Source organism: Equus quagga, chromosome 6 (assembly GCF_021613505.1).
Source record: "Equus quagga isolate Etosha38 chromosome 6, UCLA_HA_Equagga_1.0, whole genome shotgun sequence".
In the NCBI taxonomy this organism is placed as follows: Eukaryota; Metazoa; Chordata; class Mammalia; order Perissodactyla; family Equidae; genus Equus; species Equus quagga.
In genome coordinates this window covers 95,914,751-95,936,360 of record NC_060272.1, presented here as the reverse complement: position 1 = coordinate 95,936,360, position 21,610 = coordinate 95,914,751, and the positions used below count along the sequence as shown (strand labels likewise).

Here is a 21,610-nt window from a genome sequence, read left to right as displayed (position 1 = left end):
AAAAAAAAAAAATGAGTGCTACATAACTCTCATATATTAGATGAACTCCCGTGGATTATACAAGTTATAAAAAAGAGAGCCAGCCCTGGTGACCTAGTGGTTAAAGTTCGGTGCTCACTACGTGGGGGCCCAGGTTTGCTTCCCAGTCGTGGAACCACACCACTCATCTGTCAGTTGCCATGCTGTGGCAGTGGCTCACATAGAAGAACTAGAACAACTTACAACTAGGATACACAACCATGCACTGGGGCGTTGGAGAGGGGAAAACAAAAAACAGAAAAAAGAGGGAAGCTTCCCTAGTTTGTTTTTTTAAAGATTGGCACCTGAGCTAACAAGTGTTGCCAATCTTCTTTTTATTTTTTATTCTTCTCCCCAAAGCACCCCCCCATTACACAGCTGCAGATTCTTGTTGTGGGTGTCTCCAGTTGTGCCATGGGATGTGTTATGGGATGCTGCCTCATTGTGGCCTGATGAGTGGTGTCATGTCTGGGCCCAGGATGCAAACTGGCAAAACTCCAGGCAGCTGAAGTGGAGCACGAGAACCTAACCACTCAGCCAGGGGGCCAGCTGAGTGGCTCACAGCCTTGAGTGGCTTACATCCGGGTAGTAAGTATAACATGAGGCAGAATGTGAGGAAGACCAGCGTGAGGAGATTCAGGAGAGAGAGGGATTCCTTCTGTTTGATAAGAATGGAGACTGTTTTAGGAAGAAAGAGGCATTTGGTCTGGGGCTTAAGCGAACAGTAGAATTTCAATATGCAGAAAACAGGATGGGGGAGCAGGGATTTAAAAGATACACTAATAGCAAAGAGGCAAGGGAAATATGAAGCCTCTTCAAGGGAACAGTGGACAGTCCTATGAAGGTTTATACACTTATTTATATTCCCACTTTAAGGCAACGTTGGTAGATATATAAAAATCCACCATCACATGACTTAGAAATAGCTGAAAAAGAAAAAAAAGAATGACAGGACCACAACATGGAGTTAAGACTTAGATAAATACAATAAAATATGTACTCTAGAATTCTATACATTTGATACTGGTGAGTGGTAAATTTGGCTGTGAAACGTAAGCTTCCAAGGGGCCAACTCAAAAGGATAAACATGACCAATTACATAAATGTTATTAATTAAAGGCAGTCACATTCCTAAACTAACAGTCAAGATGGAGGTTACACTGGATTTGCTCAAGAGAGCACAGGTATTCTGGTTAAAAAATCATGGTCTCAATAACATCCTTGGCATAGAGATAAGTTCCTTAAGTTTTCCATCAAGGTAAGCCAATGGCACACAATGAAATCTATACAGGACAAAGAAACTCTATGTTATCCTCTGCAACATGGTACAGTACATAGTTCTCTGCTGGGCTGGGCTTAATCCAGGGCAGATTGTGGAACATGTAAAGGAACATATGCGTTACATATTTTCACTCAGTCTTCCATAAATTATGATCCAGAGTTGATCAACATTTTGAAATAGTTTATGGGAATGAATAGAAAATAGTAATAACAATAGAAAAATAATAGAAAAATAATAATAATAAAAAAACTCTCTTATGTTGATTTCAAAGAAGCCACAACCCTTAACCAACAGTTAAAATGGAGGGAAGGCAGCATTCTAATCCTCCATTGGTACAGCTTGGATTTCTACAAAGGGTGACCCAATCCTGGCGTGACTGTTTGATAGCCTTTGTTCTAAAAGAACTCACACAGATCTTGGAAACAGATCCCCCAATGCACTGGAGGAAGGGTTAACTAATCCCGCACGTTAATATATCTCAGCACATTTTTCAGAAGCTGAGGTTGCACCACTCTCCAACTAAGGCAACTGTGCTGAATAATTTCTGTTTGGTTCTTCAGGTCCATTCTCCTACTTTCTCCACCTTGCTCTGCCCCAGGAAGCTCCCTCTTCCTCTGACTTCCACTTGGTTTTGACAAATCAGGGCACCTGGTAGGAGGTCAGAGGAAAGAGAGAGGCAAGGATATGCCCTCACCTGGCTCCCTCCCTGTGGGAATGCCTCAGGCTGGCTGTGTCCCTCAACAGTAGGTCACTGCTCCTCTCAGATTGGTCCTTTCGACCTGAAATTCTCTTTCTGGGTTCTGGCAATCACCCCCTCCCTTTACCCCTGAGGCCTAGGAATGATAACAGCTGTACTGTTCACTACTCCTGGGTCATGGCGAAATTCCTTTTGAGTTCTTCACACTTTGCCTCTGTTTTTGTAAACACTCCCTTTATTAAATATTTCTCAGATCATCTATATTTCAACGTGTCATCTCTTTCCTAATGGGTCCCTGATACACTAACATATCCAGCTTTTGAAAGCATCCTACTTATCTTCCTCAAATACCATCGATTTTCATGGAGATCCTTCTTTCTGACATTAGTTTTGACATTTAGCTATTCCAGCCAGAGGAGCACCTTGGACTTTTCCTCTAACTAGAAGCCAACACAATGCAAAACGGCTCTTCTGTGGGTGTTCCTCCCACGGGACAGCTAAGTTGCATCACCTCATCTTGGCACCCGTGGCTTTCTCTCGCTGTAAAATCCCTCACCACAAAATTCCACAACTGTAAATATTTGGAAAACTTAAATGCACATCGAGGGGCTTTGATTCTCTCGCCTCCCTCTGGCCTCTGGCCACTCAAGTTGGCCCCACATATCACAGACGGAGCAGCCCACGGACACGGCAGCAGCCGTCTCAGATTTGCTGTGGTGGGAAAGATGTGTTCAGATGTGATAAGAGCTCACTAGATCACGTGACAGGGCAAAGCGTCAGAGGTGTTCTGGCTCAGTTATTCTCCAAATATCTCTTTGGGAACTTTGGCTATTAAACTTGATGTGCCTTTCAATGGGACAGTGGGAAAATAGGAATAAACACAACTCATAGAAGTTAAAAAAAATGATTGCTTTGGTCTCTGTGTCGTATTGACAAGCACTGGGTTGGAAGAGAGAAGACTTAAGTTCAGATCCCAACTTTACCACTTTTTCTTATTTCTCGATGACATTAAACAGCTCACCTACTGAGTTAGTTCGTTCGTCTATGCAACAGCGATAATTAAACTTGCCCTGCCTATCGCAAATGGCGATTGGGTGGACCAAAGAAAAGAACATATTTGTCTCTCCACAGGCACTTACTGGAAGTCTGGGCAGGGCTGGCTGGACGTGCAGAGGTGGCCGGGGTCGGGGTGAGATGGGGGAGGAGATACAAAAAGAAGGAGACTAAGGAAGGCCTGAATTAAAGTGCAAATTTAAAGAACTTTCAATAAGACTTAATTATCACCACGAACTCACCAAATATAACACACCAAATGATGAAATATAATCACAAAAATAAATGAACACAGAGTCAGTGCCAAGTTTGGTCTTCCAGGTTTGGTTCAGCGCAAAGCCAAAAAAGAGTGAATAAACAAGGGCATGTTGTCCTTTATAGAGGATCAACTTAGCTCCGAGAAAGGGCAAATGCTGGGACCTGGGGTAGAGCCCATCCAAACAGTAAGCCTCAGAGGGCAGTCTGTGCTCACAGAGCCTGACTCCCTTGAGAGCCCAAATGTATCATTACCCAACCTGAGAGAGAGTCGACGGATTACTTCTTTACCTGGTTTTCATTTCAACATTCTCATGGGTATAAGGCCCAATGTACTAACTCCCCAACCATTAGTCAGAGTCAGAAAAGGCCTGATTTCAGAAGGTCTCATGAAAAACATAGAAAGATCTAATGGTGTTACAGGAGGAAAGGCAAAGTCTTGTTTTTTGTTGTTTTTTTTTGTTTTTGTGAGGAAGATTGGCCCTGAGCTAACATCTGTTGCCAGTCTTCCTCTTTTCGCTTGAGGAATATGGTCCCTGAGCTAAAATCTGTGCCAATCTTCCTCTGCTTTGTATGTGGGACCCGCCACAGACTGGTTTGATAAGCGGTACGTAGGTCCATGCCCAGGATCTGAACCTGTGAACCCTGGGCCAGTGAAGTGGAGTGTGCAAACTTAACCACTATGCCAACGGGCCAGCCCCCAAAGTCTTTTCTGTAGTCTTGTTGGACAGGAAAAAGACCCAAAATAACTAATATAAAAAGAAAAAGATGCATAGATATCACCATAAGAATGAGGTCATGTGGAATATGAAATATATTGTTTGAAGGTCATTTTTATTTTAGAGAGTACCAAATAACTCACCTCACAGAGCTAAGAGGCAAGATATAGTGCCACAAATATAAGGATCAGGTTACTTCCAAATACTCCATTTCAAAAGTATATGTGGGGGCTGGCCCAGTGGCACAGCAGTTAAGTTTGCATGTTCCACTTCGGCGGCCCAGGGTTCGTCAGTTCAGATCCCAGGCATGGACCTATGCACCACTTACCAAGCCACGCTGTGGGAGGCGTCCCACATAAAAAGTAGAGGAAGATGGGCATGGATGTTAGCTCAGGGCCAGTCTTCCTCAGCAAAAAGAGGAGGATTGGTGGCACATGTTAGCTCAGAGCTAATCTTCCTCAAAAAAAAAAAAAAAAGAAAAAGAAAAAAGTATATGTGACCTGTCCCCCACTGCTGCATGAATCTCCAAAAGATTGGATAAGTACTGCCCATTTTCTTAGTCCTCTTGGAAAATTTCCTTTTACCACCCTGCACGGCTATTTCCTTGTCCCACAACTATAGAAAGCCAATACATCTGTACACCAATGGCCCCATTTTTATGTAATTCACATGGTGACTTTACAAAGGGTAAGCGTTTGATGCTTGCTTAGCATTTAGTTCAGGCTTTTGAATCTAACCTATGATGGTTAATGTTGCCTGTTGAGTTGGCTAGGCTCTGGTGCCCAGTTATTTGGTCAAATACCAGTCCAGACGTTGCTGTGGAGGTATTTTTTAAACGTGATTAACACTGAAATCAGCAGACTTTGAGTAAGGTAGATTACCCTCCACAATGTGGGTGGGCTTCATCCAATCAGTTGACAGCCTTAAGAGCAAAATCTGAAGTTTCCCGAAGGACTTCTCAAGACAGCAACACAGAGACTCTGCCTGAGTGTCCAGCCTGCGGTCCTGTGGAATTCGGACTCAAGACTGCAGCGACTCTTGCCTGAGTTTCCAGCCTGCTGGGTTGGCCTACAGATTCCAGATTTGCCAGCCCCTAAAATTGTGCAAGCCTGATGAGGATCAAGTCCGCCCCAGGGAGAGAAGCCCACAGTGTCCTCACCTACATACCGATCTCTATCATCCTCCCGGAAGCACAGGCCGTCCTGAACTCATCCGACCTGATTCTTATCCAAAGTTACAGGACCACCCGATAACCAGACCCCACATGCACTGCTACCATTTTAACGATTTTTTCATGACCTTTCCTTTGCCTCGTAAAGAAATAACTCACATACCTATGCCTTATAAATTTAGCCCTACCCTCAACCCATTGCAGCTCTTCACTGCCCATGGGTCCTGTCCCCAGGCTGCAGCCCTTTCACTGCCCATGGGTCCTGTCCCCATGCTACTCCATGCTATTCTCTGAATAAAGGAGCACTACTGCCAGACCTTGAGAGTCCAGGAAATCTTTCTTTTGACTCCTTGGCTCACTGAGCCCACATCAAGCCAGTTCTAATTCCTTAAAACAATGTTTCTCTCTCTCTCTCTCCATCCTATAGCTCCTATTGGTTTGGTTAATCTGCAGAACCCTGACTAGTACATAATCAAATTACCCTTTCTTCACACAACCTCCTTGTACCCACACATTCTTTAAAACAAACATCTAAATGGTTCTTCATTTTACAAACAGCTGTGTGCTGCAGATTACTCTGCAGATGTTCTCTGACCAGCAGGAGGATCAGGCATTTCTATCACTGTCTGGGGTATCGGTGTGTGATCCTGAGCTGGCAGGGTCTATAGCTGGAGGATGATCAAAGTGTTGGCAAAAGTCTCTGGAAAGATTGATCCTAAGGAACTAGAACAGAGTGCTGAAGACCTCGAGGGAGAGCGTTCATCTCCCAGCACTCATAACAAGTTTTGTTAACAAGAATCACTAGGTAGAATACAAGGAGAGAAGGCATCTTTCTTCTGTTTTCTCCAGGTTTTGAATATGTGCCTTACTGTTCTCAGAACAGTGTGGGAGCTGACGGGCGTGCGGCAGCTGAGGGTGAGACAGGAACCAGCCTAACGAGACAGGGTCTTCTGTGGGGCCCCTGGCCTAAGAAGATGAGGCCCCTAACCAATCGGCAGGCTAGGAGAATCAGAGAGAGGCTACCAAGATCCATACTCCGCAGCCTCTGGACTTTCCTGGGCTTATGCATGTGCCCGAGCACTCAGAAGTCCACTGAAGGTGACCCTAGCCCTATTTAGCAGAGTAAACATTACACCCAAGGGTGGAGAGCCACCATGCTAATGATGCATGCAACACAGGTGGTGGCATGTCAAACAACAGCACAGGCTCAAGCACAGCCCCACCGCTCCATGCCATGACATGGCCCTCCTCCCTAACCTTTCCCTAATAAAAGTCCCACAGTCCCGCTCCCTAACGAGCCGGTCACCTGCCCCTTTCCTTTCGAAGCACCGGCTCCCTTGTGCCTCTCCTGTGCACAAGCTAGTAAACTTCTACCTTCCTACTCCCGTTTGTTGTCTCTTTTGATTTCCATCCTGGGGGACAATAAGAACCCAATGTTTTGGTAACAAGGGGAGGACAAGAAGCCGATTTGTAGCTGGAGTGGCATATTGCATATACTATCAGCCTTCTTCTATTTATGAAGACCACATTTTAATTTGCTTTTCAGAATAGTCTTGATTTGGGGTATTCTGTCCTATGATGAGATTTTGTGTCAGAAGATGTTTCCAGGTTTTCGGTTGGGAAAATACGGCTATCTTATCACACTGCTTCTGTGATTACCTTCCTGTCTCCACGATTTCCTTTGTCTTGTTCTTCCCAGTTAATTTGACTGCCTCTCACCCTCTTCTCTGCCTTTCCAGAGTATGACCTTCCATAAACGCCCATCTCTAACTGTACCTCTCTGGGCCGAAGTATGACTTTCATGGGCCTTAGAAACTTTTGCCTTCATGGGTCCCTTCTTTCATTAAAAAAAAATATGAAAATTTATTTTACAACTGCATTGGTAGAAAGACAAATCTAATCCACACAAAAGTATAATTATTTTTTCTTTTGATTTTAGAAGAAATTTAAACCCTCTCATGGGCCCCTTAGAATACCATGTGCCCTGAGCACTCTGCCTCCGGAGTCTGGGGGATCATAAGCCATGCCTGGTTCTCCCCGATAAAAGCGCCCTCCTCCGATGCCTCTCTTCCTAACTTAGTAACATTAACACACACTCTGGATGCAGCGAGACTCGAATTCAAATCCTAGCTTCTTCACTTTCTAACTATAAGCCAGAACAAGTGGTTCAAGCTATCTGAACAGTTTCCTCTCCTGTGTAATTCTTACCTCATACAGTTGCCATGGTAACGTGAGATAGTGCATGTACAGTGCTTCTACCTGGTCCAAGGCAAATGCTCCTAATTAGTAACTATTTATTTTTAAATAAACATCTCTCATTAACGATCTTAATTTAAATATTACACTACTATCTACCTTTTCACTTACATCTCACTCCCCTATTAAACTGTAAACTCCTAGTGGGCTGGGAGTAAGCGTTACACCAGTGGTTCTCAAACTTAAGCGTGCATCAGAATCACCTGGAGGAAGTGTTCAAGCACAGAAGGCTGGTCCCCATCCCGAGTTCTTGATTCAGGAGGTCTGGGGTGGGGCTGGTAATTTGCATGGCTAATCAGTGCCCAGGTGATGCTGAGGCTGCTGGTCTTAGAAGCCCACTTAGAGAATCACAACCGTGCATCCTCCCAAAATCTAGCATGGAGGGAAACTTGCAAATTCATTTAGGGTCAATTATTTATGCAAAACATAATACAAATGCCAGCGGGAAAATCTACCCCTCTCCCCGTGTTGTGAGGAAAATTTCCATTACTTCGGGGGCTGAGCAGAAAGGGATGAGTGGAGAAATCTCATTGAAAGCAAAGAGGTGAGTGGCACAGTTGAACACTATCATCTGTTGGGTTTCAGGGGCATGTGCAAAATGCAGACAAGAAGCCAAACAACAGCTCAGCCACTCAAGGCCGCCTGAGTTCTCAGCTCAATCCATAACAATGCCAGCAGGACTGCGGGGACCCACCCGTCACTCTCTTTCTGATAACGGATCTGGGGTCTCTCTGGAAGGAAATAGCTTGACAGGAAGAAAGAAAGATTAGGCCAACTGAAAATGTCTGAATTTATGAAGCTGCCCTTGAATATGGTACAGCTTTTAACTCTTTATGGCACTTTACTAACCCTCCATATACCCCTGCTGTGCTTTCTGTTTTCTCTGTTCTTTTCATCGAGAAATGTAATTTGAAGATGCCACAGCTCTCCTGGACACATTCTATTTACACACAGATTAAGTCCCCAGGATTTAATATTGAAGGAAGTCTTGAGATCCTCCGGCTCAACCCATTAATTTTATGGATGAGGAAACTTAAGTACAGGGTTAATCCTAAAACATATAACCAGTAATGGCAGAGCCGGGCTGGAATTCAGATTCCTGACTCACAGTGGGTATGTGGTGTGTATAGTCCTTTATACTCCCAAAGCGAACAGGAAAGAGAGATCTTTTCTCCACTACATTTTAAAGACGAAACATGATTTTCCCCTTTACTTGAGTTGCTTTTTACAATTTGCCTTCTTGCCCCCAGAAGCAGCAGGGCTTTATCAGGGGAAATTGAAGAGAAATGAACAACCCTAAGGAGTTTCCGTAGGCCCAGAAAGCTTGAGGGCAGGGATGACATCCCATTCCTTGCTATATGCCCACTGGCCACCCAGAAACTCAGCACAGAGCAGATTCTCAGACACCATATGGTGAGTGAATGAATGAATGAATGATCGAACCACTGGTTTCATGGCCAGTTTTTCAGCCAATTAGGGAATGAATGTTTCACACTAAGATTTGGAGTCTGCTGTGGAGTCTCCTTATTCTTACTCGTAAGTTAGGTGCTTACATAAAACCACAGTCGCCTTTTCTGTGTGATGGGCAGTGTGTCTGCTAGAAAAGCAGAGGCTGTGGAGGTGGGAAACTTTGAATCCCAGAGTGTCCACTCTGGTTACTTAATTCAAGGCAAGTTATAGAACCTCTCTGAGCCTCAAGTGCCCTCCTCTCAGTAGGTGTAAAATAAAGATAATAATGCCTGCCGCTTCAGGATTGTTGTAAGGATTAAATGAGATAACGGGTACAAACTGCCTTGCACCACCAATAAATCTTCATGCTCTCCCTTCTCTGGTTCCAATGGCCTGTTAAAGAGTAATACAGGCATTGAGTAGGCAGAGGAGTTGGAAGGGTAAGTACAAGACTGGCTGGAAATCAAAGGGGCTTTTTTGGCTCAAAATATACACAAATCATCATCATCATCATTATGGTTACCTAGCAGCTGCTTTTACTGATGCTACGCAAGAAATACAAGCAAAGCTCCTATCATCTAGGTATTCCTTGGGTTCCACAATCCCTCATCATTTTTCCAGTTTCTAAATAAAATGGTTTTTAGGAAAAAAATAAATCTAGCTTTTTGCTTACCCGTTTGCTCTTGGTTTCCTCATTCTGGACTCAAGAAACTCCGTCTCCTCCTCCATTTCCATTTCAGGGATCACGTTTTTCTGAGAAGGCTGTGGCGAAAGCATTTCCCATTCATTGTCATGGGTGACAGCCTGCAACATAGCTGCATCTGGGCCAGCCCTGCCTTGGCTCTTGCTCCTCTGTGATTGGCTGCCCAGACCAGAGGCTTCCTCCCGTGCTAAAGATTCTAGAGGCTTCATTTCTCCCAGAACTTGCATTTGGGGAACTTTGCCCAAGTCGTGATCAGAGGCTGGCTCCAGAGCCTTTCCAGATGATCCAGGCCCTGAGTCCCTAGCTTCCAATGATGGAGCCCCACCTTCACTGTGGCCCAAGACCATCCAACTCTGGTCTTGCCCATGGCTTTCAAGAGATGATCTCTTATCATCTTTGGAAGACATTCTCTCTGCAAAGTGATCTTTTCTTTCATTTAAGGAGGCAGGCTGACATGTGTCTGAGAAGCTTACTAACTCAGTTCCTGGCAGCCCTGCTTCTGTTTCTTCAGAACCCATGTGAAATTCTTCTAATTCAGATGTGCTTTCTCTTGCTTCACAGGCTTCTGGCTTTGGGAGTGAATTTTCTTCATGGTTTACAAGTATGTAATCCATGTGTAGTGCATGATGATCTTCATTCTTCTCGGTGTAAGTTTCTTCCCTGTCTTCTGGTTTTATCTGTTCAGGCTCCTTGGTAGGAATTATTTTTTCTTCTTCCAACTCTAATATTCCCTCTCTGGCACCTAGAAGTGGAAGATGAAGGTGAGAAGAGGGGAACAAGCCTTAATTAACACGTTATGTGATTTGTGATCTTTGCAAATGATCCACCTAAAGAGAGATAATTTAAGAAATATTTTTATTTTGTAGTGCTGCTTAATTTTCTCATGCACTCTCAAGGATAGGTATTTCACAAGCAGCAGATGTTACTGCCGGAATACAGGACTTGGTTAGGCATGCACTGCAAATTTAGTTAGCTCCTCTTTACCCACATTGGTAGGAAGAGTTTGTTTTACAAATACGTTAATTGAATAAAAGCAGCAGTTTCTTGGGGGTGGAGGAAGGGGAGGTTTCTTACCAATTGGTGTTCCTATGTCTCCACCTGCTGGTGAATCCGAATGATCTGTTTCTACTTCCCAGTCAATGTTTGTTGGAGACAACTCAATGTTGGAGTTGACTTCTACAGGCAGAGAAACAGACTCAGGGTTTTCATGAATGTGCAGTACAACCATCTGGCGTCCGGGCTGTCTGTTTTTGGTCTCAGTGTGGTTTTCTTCGCTTCTTCCACCAGGAAGGGCAGAAAGTAATACCTCCGCTGCTTCGCTCCCCAGAGACTCATCCCCTGGAGCCCCAGCTTCCTCTGTTGTTTCAACATCAAGAGTAGGTTCTGTGAGATAGGTCAAATCAAAGGGAGGTGTGTAAGGTGCCAGCGATTGCTTCAGAGCATCCTCTTCCAAGGGTGGGTCACCACCATAGAGAAAGTGTTCAGGCTCTTTCATTATATCTTCATCAATATTTTGGCCCATGACATCATATTCAAAATCACCCCATGAGGCTTCAGATGAACAGATATCTTGCTTCCCTGCATCCCCATCAACTGGCGTTTCGGGATTGCCTTCTGATAATGTCAATTTACTCATGTCATCTATTGTTCCCGTGGATGTGTTGAGACCTGAAGCATCGCTGCAGCTGTGGTCAAAGGCAGCTTCACTTACATCCAGACAAGTGTCTGAGGCTAGCAAAGCATCAGGAACTGTGGCAGGATTCTCAGTAGCAAAAGGTTGCTCATGGTCTAAGAAGGCTCCTGCGTCTGTCTGACTTCCGGCAGAAAAGTCCTCTGATACACAAGAGCTGTTGTCATCCATAGTTGGGTCTTGCTGAGTTACAAATATACTGGTTCCCACGTTTTCAATCATTGGGATTGTTCTGTCAACAGGTTCCAAAGTTGGTGCTATGTCTGGGTTGGCTCCTTTTTCTGATGCTTTTAAACTTGTGTTGTTTTCACTATTTATTTCAGAAGGTTCGGGAGAACCTTTGTGAGAGGTAGGCTGAGCTGAGTCACTTGTGTTTGCTTGATCACTGATCGGAGGCAGTGGAATTGTACTTTCAGAATTGTAGGGGACAAATTCCTGCCCAGGCTCCTGACGGGGCTCTTCATGCATCTTTGTCTCGGTGAGATACACCTCACTGGCTTCCCCTTCAGGTCCTATCCCAGCACTAATGTGCTGCTCAGTCTCTTGCTTTGCTTCATAATCTAGACATATATCGGGGCTGTTGGAAGCTTGAGAGTTGCTGTCGTGGTCACAGTGAGTCAGTATATCAGGATTCTCACCATCTGCTTTCAAACTGAAGGGCTGCTTAGTATCCATCCACAAGTCAGGCGAAGCTGAGGCCAGTTGCCCACCCTCTTGGAAGTTGCCATGTAAAATATCTGGAACAAAGTCGCCTTGAGGGCCCTCAGTCGGGGTAGAGCCATCCCATTCAGAGCTTGACTTCTTTATCAACTGAGGGGAGGAACTGACGGCAGGGAAATCGTCTGAGGCAATGCTTGAATCTGTCATTTCACTGGGGTGTGATTTTTCCTTTTCCCACCAACTTGTATCTTGACATTCAATAGTTGAAGCATTAGACATAACACTTCCATTTTCATCAGTGTGAGCAAATGTTGGGTCTGGCTGATCCCAGACGGATAGCACTATATTCTGACACTGCTCTTGGGTAGGTGTTTCAGAAGTGAGTTTGACACCAGAGGAAGACATGAAGGTTTCCTCTCTGGAATCCTTTTCTTTAATTTGGTCCAGTATTACAAGCTGGCTAAGCTGATTGGCTTCTGGGTCAGGCTGCCTCGGTTGAATGTTCCAAAGTTGCTCGTGAGAATTCTCCCTATTACTATCCAGGAAGGGAGACTGATGTCTATCACTGAAAGTATTAGTACAATGCGTTTCCACGGATTCAGTATCACTCTGAATGGGTACTCCCCAGGGACCCACGTTTTGGTATACTGAAGAATTCATCTCTACCACACCACCTGAGTTAGAGAATTCCCCTTCAAATGCACTTTCAATAGGTCGCCCTTCCTGTAAAGAGGCATTCCACCACTCGGTGCTGTCAGCTGGGAAGCCAACAATTTCCAATTTAGAAAAATTTTCATTCTTTGCTTCAGTTTTGGGAGATATTTGCCATACAATATCTTCTGTCTTCCCTGTTTCTGGAGAAGATCTTGTCTCCTTATCTACAGCTGTAATCTGTATTTCAGTGCCCTTTAGTGGCGAGAAATTCCAGCGATCAGGACTGCTTTGTTGATTGTCACGGAGTGGGTCTGACTCATTCTCATTCTCTGCTGGTTCTGAACTGCCGACATAGGCAGAAAATTCCTCAGACTTGGGATCTGCTGTGGCCAAGAACTTATTAGATTTGTTCAATGAATCCCAAGCTTCCGGTTCACGCTCAGCAACTTGGCAAGTGGCCAAATGGGTCTCTTTCCCCATGGACTCTTCGTCACCTGCAGTATCATCCTCAGAGCCTGAGCTCATCGAAAGGAACTTGGCATCCTCCAGCTGCGCAGTTTCAGCAATGTCATGTTCATTTTTCTCCTGATGGCTAATCACTAGATTTTTTTCCTGATAGGCACCTGAATATTCAGAATATTTTCCTGTTTCAGGGCTGGATAAAGAGGAAAAGGAATCACCATCTACTGAGTCATTCCAAATCTCTAAAAATTTAGGAACCTTGTGATCTAAGCTCTTTTCAAAGCTGCCCATTCTGTTTTCCTCCAGGTCCTTCATTTCAGTAATTACTTCTACTTGGTCATCAGTAGTAATCAGTTCAGATTCTTGGTGATTCTGTTTACTCCAACCATCTTGATTTTCCTTCTGATGTCCAGTACTGGGTCCATGGTCCCAGGAAGGCAATGGAGCTGAAGAATCATTTAGGTCAGGACTCGATGCAGTGGAATGTGTATACTCACTAGAAATACTATCTCCGTCATAATTTCCTGATGAAGCGCCTCCTGGAGGGCTGTGTTCAGTACTCTTAACTTCAAGATTCTTAGTTATCTCAGAATTTGTGCAGTTGACCTGCACATCATTGTCTATAGGGCCATTCCAAACGTCAAGGCTTTGGGGACATTCATGAGGTTGCTCTCGGTTCACTCTCTCTGGCTCCAGAATGTTGCCTTCTTTAGTTTTCTCAGGATCCATTTCAGGTAAAGATACACTTTTTGTTAAATTCAGCCTGCCTGAAATTTCAGTAGTTTCACCTGAATTTCTGTGATCCGTGAGGCGCTCTTCGCAGGTCTCTTTTGCCTGGAGGTGACTTGTGGACATCTCTGGTTGCACATCACAGGGGTCTGGACTGTAAGACCCCTTCTCATGCTCTAAAACTTCTTGGGGTTCCTCGGTCTGAGGACTGGAAGTGACTGAAAGAGAACTCATTTTGCCTGATTCCTCAAAGATTTCTTCATGTTCAGATGCAACTGGGGAAGAGCCTTCCTGGTCTCCTTGCCCTTTTCCAGAAATCCCCGAGGCTCTATCCGTCTCCTCCTCCTCGCCAGGGTGCTCCTTATCGGCCGCTCTGTGGGCTTCCTTCTCACTCTCACTTTCTTCACAGCTTGGACCTCTCCACGGGTCTGAGTGTGCCAAATGCCCTGGATTCTCATGCCTGGTTGCCAAGGCTGCTGTATCACTGGGCAGGGTTCCTCTGCATGTGTCCTGCCTGTCAGGATCTGGCGTAAGAGCTCCTGACTCACTGGCTCCAGATCCTTCTAGCACATCTGGGATGTGACTGTCCTTAACTTTTTCTGGTGAGCTGGGAGTTTCAGGAGGTGATTTGCTTTGTTCTGAATCTGTAATATACGATGGGCCTGGTAATATTAACGATGACATGTCGTTATCTCTCATGACGGAATCCCAAATACTCTTCGCAATTAGCTGTCCACTTTTCTCGTTGAGTATGTCATATTCGTTAGGAGCGGTGTCCTTGCTGGGCTCAGAAGAGGCAGGGACTTCCCAATCTATCTGATTTACTTCCTGATATTCTACACCCCATGGTTCTAGCTGTCTCACTGAAAATCGGGTTTCGGGTTCAATAATTTCAGCCACATATCCTTGTGCTTGACCTTCACCAGGGATTGCCACACCTGCACTGCAGTCATCCCAGTCAAAATCATTATCCATATCAGAGATGGTTGCAGTGGACTGAGTGTCCTCCAGAATCACTCTGTTCCACAGGTCGACATTGTCAGGGGCCGCCTGCCGGGAGTTGGTGCTACTGTGCAAAAGTGTGAGCTGTCGGTTTGTTTCATTGTACAATCGCATCATGCTGGGGTCGTCGTAACTGGACTGGCTGCTTTCCCCAATGTCATCCTCCATGGAGATGTTCTTCTCATCTGTGGGCTCTGTGTTGAGTAAATCTTTATCTGGGCTGTGAGTGGCATTTATTTCAGAACTGTTATCTGCATGAGATGAAGTCCACATTTCCAGGTTCCCAGGACCTGAACTAACTCGATCTCTAGGTGGCTGCTGTGGTGATTGCAGAGGCATTTCAGTCTCCCCTGCAGTAGCCTTAGCATCTTTTGACTCAAAACCTCCCTCTTTAGCATATGGCTTGTTTTCGGCTTCTTTTTCGTCTCCAGCAAATGTTGGTGATGTGTAAGAGTCAGAGGTGGAGTAATTGGTATCTAAGGGGGAAGGCACCGAATCTTCCCCAATGTTGGATGTACTGTAATCGGAACATTTATATGATAAGAAGGAATCTTCCCAAGGAGCTATGATGTCTGACCCTCCTTTCTTGACACTGTCCTCAAAAAGGTTCCAGGAATCTACCTTTTCATGTACATTTCCCCTAATTTTTGGATTCACTAAACCATTCTGATCTTCCATTGATGGCTTAGAACTATTCCATGCATTATCCAGATCAGATCCAGGATTTCCAGATATAAGAATATTATCTCTGGAGTCAGGGTTCTTGTTGCCCCAGATCTCTGAAGTTGCTATATTATTTGCCTCATTGGATGAATTGTCCACTAGGTCTTCTGAAGGAAAAGAAAACCCACTCTTTGCCATGGCCCACTCATTTGGGTCCCTCACAGAAGGTGTCTCACCAGTCGCTGGGTGCAGATTCCAGGTATTTTTCAAAGCTTTGGCATCGTCTTCTTCACCAAATGCACTCCAGGTTGGGAATGCTGCTGCAGCAGCTGGTTTGCCATCATCCGTGGGATTTCCCCATGGCTCGGGCATCGCTGTGGGAGAGCGATCAGAACGCCACAAAGCAGTGAAGTCTTCTATCAGGTGGTTTGTTCCCTGAGGAGACGTGTTTGGCAAATGGGATTGCTCAGTGGGCAGGTTTTGAAACTTCAAGTTTTCCTCACTTTGGTCTTGAATATTATTGCTGCCCAGCCCAGGCTGACCAAATTCTGACTCCCAGGGACCTGACTTTGGAAATTCGAGACTCTTTGGTTGAAATATAGAATCTGAGGCTCTCCTATCAACTGGGCTTGGCTTATGATCTTTCCATGATTCAGGGCTCTGGAAGACAGATTCCTGCTCACTGGAACTCCATGCATCTGTAACGTTTTTAGAGTCAATTTCCAAACCACCCCACCAGCTGCTGCACCGTGGACGGGTCTGAGGTGGCTCTGTGTGACCTACGTCAACTGCTTTTTGGCTCATATCTTCTGGGTAGAGTAGAGTTGGTTCTTCTGTGGATGGTGAGCTTTCTACAAAGCTATTCATAGGTGTTGCTGGGGCCCTCTTTCCAATATTTTTCAGCCTTTCTGGTGAAGGAGAGTCATCTCCCACAAAACCTGTCAGGCTCAAATTTCTTTCAGAGTTATCCTCAGGACTTTCTTGTCTCTGGACAAACTCCTCATCAAATTCCACGAGGCTATCTTTGCCAGCCACCGACAAAAGTGAGCTGGATGAATAATTAGATATGTCCACCCCTAACCCATCGAGACCTTTAGGCCCTGTGGGGAGCTGTCCTTCTGATGAATCACTGTTGGGAAAGAAGTCATCTGCTGGGGAATAGTCCGCAGAATGGGAAGATGGTTGGGACTGCCCAGAAACCACGGGTGCTGCATCAAAGTTGAAGAGGTCAAAGTGTTCACCTTGTTCTCCAGACCGTGCATGCTCCTCCACTACTGCCCCTTCAGGGATGGGACTATAGGAGTCAAACCCTGGGAGGAGGCTGTGGTGAGGCCCAGCACCTTCTCCCACTGGACTGTCATCACTGAGGAAAACCGAGCTCTCCTTGGATGAACGGCTGCTCCTAATGGTGGCTAACCCGCTATCTGGGCTAACAAGGTCTACGTTGACATCCACCTGGGCCTGGTTAGAATCGTTGAGATCCGGAGGGTTTTCTATGAAATTCACGGAACTGGGCTGTGGCTCTACGTCAGAACCATACAACTCCATAATCCCGGAAGATCCCTGGGAGAGCGGGGCGCTGCCTGCCACGGCTTCTGTTGAGGACGTCCGGCTATTGGAGACCATCTCTGGATGTCTCCTATTGATGACTTCCTTGACAAGGAGAACTACCTGATCACATGTTACCGAAGGGTTCTCCAGCTGGTACACCAGGATCTCGTCACAGCCACATTCAAACGGCTCCAGCTCTAGGCAAGGGTTCTGGCACTCTTCCAGTTCACAGCAAATCTGTCAGGGAGGCACAGGAATTTGTGTGAGCACTCAGACACTCTGTGCTCTTTGCAATTTGTCTTTCTTAATTTTCCTTAATATAAAATTAATTTGTGTACATCTGTCTAAAAAGAAGAACACAAACAACTGAAAACTGTACAATGTAAAACAAGGAAAGTCTCATTTATACACCCCAACTCTTTCTCCAACCCTATTAAATTGGCTTTCCATTGAACTCAAAATCCAGCTATTCAATTTTGTTGGCTTCTGAAAGTTACAGGGAAAGAGATTTAAAGCCATTTAAATCCTTTCTTCAGTGTAATATAATATCATCTTCCAACAGGAATGAAACTCAAGTTTGCAAAGTGCACAGATAATGGTGGATGCTGACAAGAGCTAGGCGGAAAGTGTTGGAATGAGGGGAAATGGGGCAGGAGAAAGGCTTTTGTCTAGTAGCAGGCAGCGGGACCTGCTTTAACCTCTGCTGGTCTCATAAGGCACAGGAGAAAGTAGGAAAGAGAAAACAGCTGCCAGGGCCAGAGCTTTCCAAACAGCATTCAGACACCAACTGTCTCTTCCTGCCCAGGAAGCATTGACATGGAGCCCAGAACAGACAAAGCTGACTTGGGAGGCAGGGGGATGTATGACAGCCAGAGCCAGGCCAGGACCAGCTACAGTTTTATGATTTTCAGGAAATGCTGGGGATATTTTGCACATTGGGCCTTTGAAATGGCCCCACAGGATTAGTGGAGGTAACAACAACATCAAAAACAACAACAATAACAGTAGCTACAGAGCTCACATGGATAACACTAACAATGATAATTGACATTTATTGAGTGCTTTCATATGCCAGGCACAGCCCTAAAGGGTTTTACGTGCATTATCTCCTCTAATCTTCACAATAATTCTACAAGGTTGGGATGCTTGATCCCCATTTTGCCAATGAGGAAATGCAGAAGCAAGAAGGTTAAACAATTTGACCAACTAACACGTGGTGAACAAGTGATGGAGCCACATTTTGAACTCAGACAGCTCAGCTGCAGAGGCTGACCCTTAACCAACTGTGACCACAGGCACAAAGAAGGATTCTTCTGGAGCAGTCTTGACCTTGTGATGCTCAAGATTCTGAGGAGCTGTCTCTCTCGGGTGATGGGAGGGGAGGGCTGGTGGGAGAGGAGAGGAGGAAGAGCTTCCAACCCTTCATCTGCTCTTCTAGTTTTGTCTGTCTTAGATTCACCAATTTTAAATTGATTTGCTACTAAAAGCGATATGAAAACCACCACAGTGGAGGCTCAGAAGACCTTAGCTCTGTCCCTAGAAAACCCGTGACCAAAGATAAAACTCAGCTTTGAAACCCAGTGCAGAGCAAAGCATTGAAAACGCCCCAGGCTGGTGATGCAATGCTTAGATGGAGGTGGGTCAGAAGACAGGGTGCAAAACGCACCTGCAGGAGGAGCAGGGGGCTCTCTCGTATGTGGACGTGAGAAAGCACAGAGGAGCCCAGGAATACCTACAGTCATGTCAGGGGAGCCAAGATGGATCTCTTGGGGGACAGAAAGTGAGAATGGGGACAAGAAAGGAGTCGGGACTGCCGCCAGCCACCTGCGGACAGACGAGGTTTCTAATCCATCAGTGAGGAAGGGTTAGTTCCAAGTCCGTGTTGTCCCTCTCATAATGAACCATGTGTGTTCTCTTACTAGTTATTAAATACTCCTGGAGTGGTGTAGCCAGTGCCCTATTTCGATTAATTTTGTCTACTTCTTATATTATTTCCAAAGACTTGGGTTAAAGACTCAGCTATCAACTGAGAGATCTGACCGATTTCACAGGCAGACTTTTAGTACCTGGAGACCAATGAAGTTTGATTAAAGCATCAGATCACCAGTTACTAAACACTGGGGACCAAACAGGTATTTAGATAGGGACTAAACTTTAGTTATTACCAGGTAGCAGTCCTCAAAGGAAACAGGACCCAAAGGAGGACTTGCCCTCATTTGGGTGAAAAAGATATCATCTTTCTCTCTATGGATTCAGCCTAGAAGATAAATAGTTATGGAGCTCTTTTAACAGCTCCCATGTGGGGTGTGGGGTGAAGGGGGTCAAAAGGTAGAAACTTCCAGTTATAAAATAAATTAGTCATGGGATGTAATGTACAGCACGGTGACTATAGTTAATAATACTGTATTTCAAAGTTCTAAGACTTAAAAGTCCCCATCACAAGAAAAAAAATGTTATACTTATGTGTGGTGATGGATGTTAACCAGACTTATTGTGGTGCTCATTTCACAATATATACAAATATCGATCCTTACGTTATACCTGAAACTAATATCATATTATATGTCAATTATACCTCAAGTAAAAAAAAAAAGAAGGGATAATGTTTAACTTGCTACCAATTCTATTTAGATGATTTTTTTTGGCAACATAGCATCAAAACTAAAAACTAAAAATCTGAATTAAAGCACTGAAAACTAAAAATAAATAAATAAATAAATAAATAAATAAAAGACCCAATGTGCAAAATACCTCCAACATTTCTTAAAACTCAAACTCCAGGATCGTATCTCGTGGGCCAATTTCTTTAAGCCACCCACCTCTTCCTCCACGGGTTCTGAGAGCTGGCAGGTTAGGAGGTGGTGAAACGGGCCGGGGTCAAGGAGGTGCTTACCTGACTGCACAGCTCTGGGTTCTCCGAGTACACAGCAATCTGCCGTCTCGGCTGCTGCTCCTCCGACACGTAGCTGGCCAAGAGGATGAGGACATCAAAACCGAACTTGTCTGTAAATGTTTTCAAATCACTGGAGATATTGCTGTGAAACATACAGTCCTGAAACAACAGGCAATTTGATATTAATGTCAAACTGCCCAGCTGTGAGGAATTGGGCTACATATTAGTCCAGTCTCAAGATGTATTACGATAGATATTTATTATTAGATTTACGTGAAATGGACACTTTGAGAAAATTTAGAAACTTTCATGCTATGGCTTAAAATATACTTTGCTTGTTTGTTTTCCTAAACCAAGAAAAACAGGAGTCTTTGCCATCATTATTCAGAATAGTTTAGATAAGGAACAAATATCTCAACTTTTTTTCCCTAAAATATTTATTCAAACGTTGACTTTGCAAAACATACTTTTCCTCTTATTGTTCACAGGACGTAGGAACGTCTGCTGACTATTATTTCATCCTATCACTAGAAAATAGTTCTTTTCTATAATTGTTTTCTGATGATTATTAACTGCAAGCAGAATTCCTAAGGATGACTCTAGCTGAGTTTACTGAGTGCTTTCTATTCCAGTGAAGAAGTCCAGGAGATTTGCGGAAGGGCTATGATTCCAGTTGTGCTCGCTCTAACCGGCACCTAAAGAGGAATGAATAACTGCGGGAAAGGAACCCACTACCAGAGTACCCAGATCTGTGGCTCATATCAGCCAAGGGAATGTGCTGGCCTTTTCGAGTTATACTAGCTGCAAGGTGAACCACTTTGTCAGCACGGCTGTCTCTCTTTCTTAAAGAAATACAGTGAAGACTGTATGTTAGCCCCTAGCATAATGCCTGGCATATACTAGTTGCTCAAGAAATGTTAGTTGAATGAACTGGAGAGACATATACACAAAATCAACCTGTGCTACATAATCCTCTATCATAGCATATATATATATCTCATAGCATATATATATGATCATCATAGATAATCGATCCATTGACAGTCTAGTGCACTATTCAGTGAAAATCACCATGATGTGCGCTCGAGAGCTATAGAGTTCCACCAATTTTTTTTTCTGATTACAAAAGTCATCAGAATTATGCATGCCACTGGTAAAATATTAAAGCAACACAGAGATGTACACCATGGAAAGTGGAAGTGCCATGTACCCCCTCAGATAACCACTGCGAAGAGCTAAATGGTGCAGTGCATGTAAGTGCAGGTTTCCTCCATGTCCAGATTGTTTGTATGTGGCAGTTCTTTGAAACTTGTGGATTTGATATTCGTGTCTTACACTATTTACCAGTCACTTAAAATATCCATAACACGTGTACTCTGTGATTCTGCTGAGTTGAATCTCAAGGTCTATGAGGCCCCTGAGAGGGCCCTCGACCACTTGGCAGACATGTGGGCCCAGCCCGTCACCAGCTTCCACACCTCAAGGAGCCTTTGTCACCTACTCCTGTGGCAGCCACTCTCATTAGGCACCTCACGAGGCCACTTTCACTTTTGGGTTACGAGGAATTGCACATACGACTTCACAAAGGTCTCAGGATGGACTGCTGATGAGTACCAATGATCGATCTATTGTACTGGCTTGGTAATGAAATTTATGATGTTCAAATACAGAGCTGTTCCAAAAAGCATACTGTCAGCTTTCAT

At 44.6% G+C, this 21,610-nt stretch overlaps 1 protein-coding gene across 4 annotated transcripts in view; it reads right to left on the bottom strand.

Moving 5' to 3' along the window:
- The window catches only part of PRUNE2 (prune homolog 2 with BCH domain), a 242,365-nt gene that overhangs the window by 60,875 nt on the left and 159,880 nt on the right, over window positions 1-21,610 (bottom strand). For all 4 annotated transcript variants that reach the window (XM_046664560.1, XM_046664561.1, XM_046664559.1 and 1 more), the window contains 3 exons: window positions 19,908-20,066; window positions 10,678-17,251; window positions 9,574-10,345 (listed from right to left, as the gene is read on the bottom strand). In XM_046664560.1, coding sequence (XP_046520516.1) covers window positions 9,574-10,345; window positions 10,678-17,251; window positions 19,908-20,066 — 7,505 coding nt within the window. The remainder of the gene's footprint in view (window positions 1-9,573; window positions 10,346-10,677; window positions 17,252-19,907; window positions 20,067-21,610) is intronic.